The 7,666-nt window shown below is 46.2% G+C and overlaps 1 protein-coding gene across 1 annotated transcript; it reads right to left on the bottom strand.

The window, feature by feature from the left end:
* Positions 1–706: 706 nt before the first annotated feature.
* Positions 707–7,179, bottom strand: LOC128030109 (uncharacterized). Its single transcript, XM_052617604.1, has 2 exons — positions 6,489–7,179; positions 707–6,184 (listed from the first exon to the last, which is right to left on the bottom strand). Exon 2 carries the CDS (start codon positions 5,896–5,898, stop codon positions 1,132–1,134), a length of 4,767 nt encoding a protein of 1,588 aa, XP_052473564.1. The 5' UTR covers positions 5,899–6,184; positions 6,489–7,179; the 3' UTR covers positions 707–1,131.
* Positions 7,180–7,666: the final 487 nt, after the last annotated feature.

Genomic DNA, 7,666 nt, shown 5'->3' with positions numbered 1-7,666 from the left:
GAATTCGTCTTCCTTGCGTGGAGAGGCGAATAGTTTAATAAACTTAGTAAAGAAAAGAAAAGAAAACGAACGAAACGAAAGCTTCCAAAGGAGCCATTAAAATGGCTTTTTCTCTCAGCCCCTGTGCTGAGGGGGTTCGCGCTGTGAGCGCGGCCTATGGCCGCGCGGAAACAACGTTGGAGAGCAGCGTATCCGAGAACGGGGAAGAGGAAGAAGCAAAAAGAGGAGGGGTGGACCTTGTTTGGTCAATTCTTATAGCTTGAAATAGTTCACGCCCATTTTCGAGGGAGCATCCAATGAATGTCCGCGATCTGAAGCGGAGGGAAAGTTCCTTTGTCTCGGTTGAGACAAACCCCTGATGATTTAGGGCCTGTCCGATTTCATCAGGAATATTAAAGCAAGTTCATTATTCCAGATTAAATACATTTTTCATTACTTTGCTCTAGATAAATGGGTCTGTCAAAGCATGACGATTAGAACAAGACTAGACATAATATATATATGACCAAAGACCTAATTTTTAGATCGAATTACACATTTAAAGATTTGTTTAACACATGATAACACTGCAGATGTTGGGAAACATCTAAATGTACCAAAAGGGAATACGTAATACATTTATAAAACATGAAAACAGAAAGTTAATGAATACATTCCATAGAATGCATTGTTCAAAAGAAGCCAGTGACTTGGCTTCTCTCCTGTCCTGTGTGGTCGTAAACTTTACGACCTGCAAAAGTGGGGGTTGCAGAAGCATGGCTCTCTTTGAGGAAGTTAAAGTGAGGAAAGACATTTCCTAAAGTATAAGCTTGCAACTTATACTCTTCACATAACAAGGATTAACCATTTTATGCAATCCATAAACATAATTAAAATACATATTAATAATAAAATGAAAGTAAGGAACTTATACGAAAAGTTCCTTTGTCTCCAGTGTTGGAAGAATTTGGGTTGGGGGTTTTCGTTTCTTCTTTGAAGCTCGCATGGGCATCGTAAATAGTTTAAGTCCAGCCAGGCTGGCATTTAGTACCAACAGTCTGAATTTATAAAACAGAATTTAACCCATGAATCGCTGACCTGCATATCTGTTACATCTCCCCCTTTACGTCAGATGAAGTCCCTGTGTGGACATCATCGGACGGCAATCATCCCGGATGGGCAGATGACAGGTGAATCGTGATGGTCATGCAGCAGGTGGGTCATGATGACAGGTGGTTCCTGAAGCTGAGGATTCAGCTTGGTGAGGTTCGGTATTGTCTTTGACTTTGCGTCCCTTTTCCGGGGATTCCATCGGAGACCTCCAGCCACAGTTGTCGTGAGTTTGGCTGTAGAGGTTTGCATCTCGTTGAGTATCCTGTATAGGATGAAGGTCACGCCAAGAGTCAGGGCGGGACCAATGACGGTGGAGATGCACCGTGCAGTGTCGGCAGCAGTCCAGGCTAGGACCGCAGATGACTGGTTCAGAATGGGCTGTCGAGACAGTGCTTGGAGGGCTGTATCGACAGGAGTAATGTCAATGTGTTGGGTGGTACCTTTCAGTACTTGGTCCAGCAGGTTGGCACGGGTGGCGGTGTCATGCTGGTCGTAGGTCAGCATAGCTGAGCGCACAGGAGTGTTGACGAGCCATCTGTTACCCACAATCTCTGCTTGCGTTTCTGTGACTTGTGTACGAGGCTTGGCTTCGGCAGGGCAGCGCGTATCGCTGACCCAGGGTTGCAGCTCGCAGATTCCTTCAGAGTTGTGTCTGAGGAAGGGTTTGCTAAGGCAGAGATAATGAATGTCTTTGGTTAAAGTACACATGTGCATGTTTGGGGCCAGGTACAGCTGTGTGTTGCTGTCGTGGTAGGCCACCACATTTGGAATGTGTGTTTTGGTGTGGGTGTTGCTCTTCCACATCCTGACACTGACAATGTCTTTAGGTCTGTAGACTTGGTTTGACTCGCTGATGAGTTGGTTCAGGAGCACGTTCACTTCTCCCTGTTTGGGGTTTGCGTGCCGTAGGAAGGCGCTATCCAGAGAGTTGGCCAGGTGCATTTGTAGCAGGTCAGCTGGCATGGTGATGGTGTAAGACAGCACAGTTAACACAAGGCTTAAGGGTATCATGTATGGTGGGGTTTTACTCGTGGTTAGGCTGTCTTTGGAGGAGCTAACCTCCCACAGCATGGCTGTTGTTAATGCTGTTAACAGCTGAGTCTGGGTAAAGTCCTTCTGGAAGGCAGTAAACAGTGGTTTCAAGGAGTTTACAGTCTGGTTCGCTGCATTGACACTGGACATAACAATGTTAAACATTCTGGCGGCAGCAGCGGCTCTAAGCAAAGCTCCCGGGAACTGTTTGGAGCGGTGGTGGTGTCCACCTAACTCCATTTGTGTAACCGTCACTTTCTCAGGTTGGCTGAACAGGTGTTTGACATCGGCCTCAGTGTGAGTGAGGGAGTCCTCTCTCCATCGGAACCTTGTACAGCTGTATTCGGTTACAGTGCTGGGGTAGTGTGCCCTGTCATCGGTAGTCAGGAGTCTCAGCGGTTTTCTCGGTGGCAGCTGTCCTCTCTTTGGCTGACAGCACAGCACGGCAAACCACAGCAGCATCCTGGTACAGATAATAGGGAGAGAGAGAGAGAAAGGGGAGAAAGAAACAAACAAGGCCTGTCTTTGGTTGGACAGGACAGTCTCTTTGCTTCGTGGGCGGCGACTGGGTTTAGCTCGCCCTCGCCCATGTTTTGCCACATCTTGCTGCTGGCATGACGCTTGCCTCAGTGTTGTGTCAGTGGCTCTGGTGCTGCGTGGTGCAGCACATGCTGCGTCATGGAAATATATTGGCAGTATCCCCCTTTTGCTCCGTGGCATGACACGCCCTGGCATTGTGATGTCAGACGGTGCACAACCCACAATATTGTTCTGTGCACGCAGCATGGTTTGTGTATCATGCAGTGGTCTGGGGCTTTTGTTGTCAGTGACTGTAGACTGGTTGCCAGGGTGGATGGAGGGGTCTGAGAGGTGGTAAAACAAAGTCATTATCAAGGTTTCAGAAGCCCGCATGTCCGCTATGTTGGTCTGTGTAGACAACGGAGCCTGCGTAAGCGATTCTGAGGTAGGCAGTTTAGCTAGTAAAGTTCTTGTGCTGTGTGTAATCACTTCAACCTTGAATGTGGGTGGGTGGGTTGGGAGTGACCACAGAATGTTGTTTAGTGTGCCAGTTTTGGCAAGGGTGTCAGTGTGATCTTTAAAGTCCTCGTCTAGACTTGGTAACTTCGAGTGTTCTTTTACCTTCTTCCAGTACACGATCACATTGTGTGTTTTTGTGATGTTATCACATTGCTGGAACAGGTGTTGGTGTTTGACATGCTTGTTTGCAAGTGTGAGTCCGAGTTCCACACATTCAGGTGAGGATTGGAAGAAACCCAGCGTGTGGTGTAAGGTTTGACCACCTTGCAGGTTGAGCCGAACAGCGACCCCTTTGGTGTAAGCTGGTACCACCGTACCCTGTTTGTTGACTAAGGTACAGAGGCTTGAACTTGGGCCTGTTGTTAGGGCGTTGTACTCATGGCTGGCTGCTGGGGTTCCCGTGACCTCTGTGACCTGACCGTCTGGCTCTGTGGGAGTTCCCATGACCTCTGCGACCTGACAGTCTGGCTCTAGCAACCTGTGTGGCTGGAGAGAAAGAGGTTCTCGCACTTGAGCAAAGTCTTTTAGCTGTTTGAAGTTCAGAAAAGGGTCAAAGTGTTCTAGCAGGTCTTTGTCGATGAGCAATGTATGAGTGTTCATTGGTGGGACATACATGGGATGTATTAGACTCATCGGAACGAATGTCAGGTGAATGGAAACAACCTGTTCAAACTGGATGTCATCCTGTCTGTACACCTGTACATTCAGTTCATAAGTTTGAGGTGTAAGAGTTCGATCTTGTCTCTTAGCTTCAAATTGGAGTCTTTTGAAAAGGTAAGATGAGATCACCGTCAGGTTTAATCCTGTGTCGATCAGGTCTTCCCTGTTGACTCCTTTTTGACCCACCCCCTTTTTGACAGGGCTGCCCAGGAATGTTGGCATTAGGGCAGGTGGGACGATCGGTGGGTGATGAGTCTTGTGTAGCTCGCTGCGAAGGCAGGTAGTCGAAACAGCATTTTCTGGTACCTTGTGTTTGTGGTACCTGGCGTGAGGACCTGTGCTGTCTCGTTCAGGGTGTGCAGGTGTTGACTGTGGAGCTTGGGTGTTGCTGTCACCTTGTGCTGTGACAGTTAGCTCTGTGGTCTGTAGATGACGGGCAGTGTTCTGGGTGCTTGGCTCATCTTCCTTGTGAGTTTTCATGTGAAGAAGATCTTTCAGCACCCTCAGGATCTCTGCTGTCTCAGACGTGGCTGCACTGTGTTGCCCTCTGCTGGCTTGGAACGGTATTGACTCTCTGTAAAGATGTCTGTGACTGTGGTGTTGTAGAGCGCCATCTAGGGTTAACTCCAAGCAGTGCTCAGAGACAGAGACGTTGGGGTTTTTCACAGTCTTTTCACAAATAGTCTTTTGCTTGGTGCAAGCTTTGTGGGCTAAGTTCTGTAACTCTTGTGTAGTTCTGTTACGGGGACACGCTGGGACTCTGAGATGAAAACTCCAACTGGCATGTAGGTTTGGGAGGAACAGAGTTTTTAAGTTGAGATCCTGTTCCATACCTGGTTCGTTGCATGCTCCGAAGTAGGTGTTTCGTAGCTGACTACAGAAAGTCTGTGGGTTTTCAAATCGGCCCTGTTTGAGGTCCATAGCAATAAGGAGCCCATGATCTGAGTTTGGATCAGAGAATTCAAGAATCAAAGTCTGTAGCAGTTGCTGGTAGTACGCTTTGACAGTCTCTGGTTGACGATCCAGAAAGCAATGCACATCACGGCTGGCCGTGATTTTTAACAGGTACAATGTGTTCACACCTGTCACGTTGGCGACAGTTTGCAAATGAAAGTCAATGGCTTGTAAAGAAGCATGAACATCATGTCCTCCTGCAGGATCTGGAATGAATGTAGAGATGCTTCTGGCTAGCTTGTGAAGTTCTCTGTGAGCAGTGCAGGGTTTGGTGACATGCGTTCTCTGGAAGGGTTCTCTTCCCTCCGTTATTGACAGATGTTCTTGTAAGCTGGCTGGTGATTTCCTTAGACGGGAGACTACACCCCCTTTTCCAGCTCTGGGTTCTTGGCTGAAAGGGTTGGAGTGGCGGCCCGGGAGAAATTTTGTGGTGTGCGTTTCTCCGATCCAGCCACTCTGTAATCTGTGAAATTGTCTCAGTTCTGTGTGAACAGTGTAAAGTTCATCTTGGAGCTTGTCTCTCTGCAGAGTAAGCTTGTTGAATTTAGCTTGGGCCGCTTGCAAGTGTGTTTTGCAGGCCCAGGTTTTATAGTCTTTTTTTTTTTTTTTTTTAAGTTCAGTCTCTGCTCTTTTTAGGAGAGCGTCGCCTTGCTGGAGTTTTTTTTTGTTGAGTTCTTTTCTGGCTTCTCTCTCCAGATGTTCTCTTTGATCTGTGTCGAGGCGAGGATCTTGCAGGGCATGGTGAAGTCTTTCAACTCCTTTCTGTAGCTCTGGATCTGTGTCGTCCTCTTTCTCGCGCTGGTTCTGGGTCTCGAGGAGAAGCTGATCAAGATGACTCTGGGTTGGGGCCTGGTCCTTCCAGGCCTCCTCCGCGATGTTGCTCCGTTCACTGAGCCGTGCCTGGGCGACGAGAATGTGAACTAGGCTTCCGAAGATCCTGGCGAGTTCTCTGTAGTAGTCGCTTTGGTTTGGATCGCGTGCCATCAGTTCATCTAGCTCGGTGTCTAGTTGCTCTGGGTGCTGCAGGTTAATGGCATCCTTGGGCAGGAAGGGGGTCGTCACTGCTTTCAACCATGTCGAGAGGTGGCCCCCGTGGACTGCTGGACTGGATGCCTGGAACATCCTGATTCTCTGTCGGTGAGAGAAGCACAGCACACACACACAAAAAGACCAATGCAAGTTCGTTCTACGTTTAACGAGCTATATTCATACGGGCTGTGCCGTTTATGAGAATTTTGGGGCTGACTGATGCAAACAGTCAGACAGTTAAGTAGCCAATTAACTTGGGTCAACGAAGGACCTGAAATGGAGATTTGACAGGCAGTAGCCTAGCGGGTCGTGTGATGACACCGGCTGCTGGTGGTCGCTCTACTATTTAACTTCGTTGGTGGCTCCCAGGTTACTGTCTCTATGTGAAATGAAAGAAACAAATCACAACAGAACAGGTGGTAGAAAAAGATCAAAGTGAAACAACACTTGAAATGAGATGAAAACAATAGAAACACAACGTGTTAGTGAGAATAAGGAGGCCTAAGCCTACTGCTAGGTTTTAAGATAGGGCCAACAGGTGAGTGGGCTATCTGGGTAGGAAACCTAGAAATATGGTGTGGCTTAAAGAAGCAAAAGGGTCAAACACTTAAAATATATCCGGGGGAATATCTAATATTCTGTGGCTTATAATAAGTGGATGGGTTTTATCACATTGGGTTCACCTGGGTGAATTGAAGTCATTCAGGTGGGAACCAGTGGCTTGGTCAACCTCCCCGGTGCTCCCCAAACACTGAACCGCAGTGTCCCCGGTCCTCCGTTACTCTGGCGTGTCGCAGGACAGCACGGCTTGTGACTTTTAGCACAACCTTTGGAGTGCCAAAATTGCTGATGTCTCTTGAGACAAGAGGGACCGAGTTTCACTCGCAGCCAGTATCGGTAACACCGATCGGGCAGCCTTGCTCACTGGAAACCTGAGATGACTGTCCAATCACCAAGGGAGTTCTACAATCAAATACACAAAGGATGAACAAAGGAAACTTAAAGTTAATTAAGGTTTGGTTTGTTTAACATCAATTGAGTAACTATATGTAGAGAGGAAAGGTAACAGCTTTACCTAATCATGATAAAACAAAACAAAGGAATTTATGATAATAATGGTAATTATCAAAATAACCTAAGTCAAAAGAGAGAAGCAAAATAATAAACATCAAATAAAAAAAACAGTAATGAAACAAGGGAGAAGGAGTAGCTGGTTTTCACCACAAGGGGGGGGGGGAAGTACTGCTTCTCTGTCTTTAACCTGCTGAGCAGAAAACTTAATTCAAATTAAAAATTCAAAACTGGTTTAAATCAAAATTTAAAATAAGCATGTAAGAATTAAAAGGAAAATCGGAATAATATCCTATAATAACTATTGATAGCTTGTAAGTTATCATTAATGATCATGAAATTAATCAAACAGTGTGAGATTAATCAAAGAGGATAAAAAGTGGACATGCAATTTCAAAACAGAATGGAAAAGACAGAGGTCTGTTAGTCGATTTAACAGGAGACTGCCACTAGATGGCTTACCTTCTAAGTGGGTCAATCAGTGGTTGACCTGAAACATCTAGATTTCAACTATTAAACAATTACATTTTAATTCAAATCATGTTTGAACTAAACTCAAAGTAAATGTAAACAGTCAAAGGCAGGGAACATTCTTTTGTTTCCCTGTAATAATATTCGCACGAGCAAAGCTGTAAATGCTAATAATTATCGAGAATTTAGACATCCAATTCAAATATACATCACAGGGGATTATAAATTAGCAATCAGAGCGCATTATCTGAAATGGCCACAGGTTGGCAGCTTTGCACTCATGCAAGCTGGAATCAGAAAGCAGGGTGTACCCTGAAAT

The sequence above is a fragment of the Carassius gibelio genome, chromosome A16, assembly GCF_023724105.1.
Source record: "Carassius gibelio isolate Cgi1373 ecotype wild population from Czech Republic chromosome A16, carGib1.2-hapl.c, whole genome shotgun sequence".
Lineage (NCBI taxonomy): Eukaryota > Metazoa > Chordata > Actinopteri > Cypriniformes > Cyprinidae > Carassius > Carassius gibelio.
The sequence above is the reverse complement of the archived record's forward strand: the minus strand, read 5'-3'. Positions and strand labels throughout refer to the sequence as shown.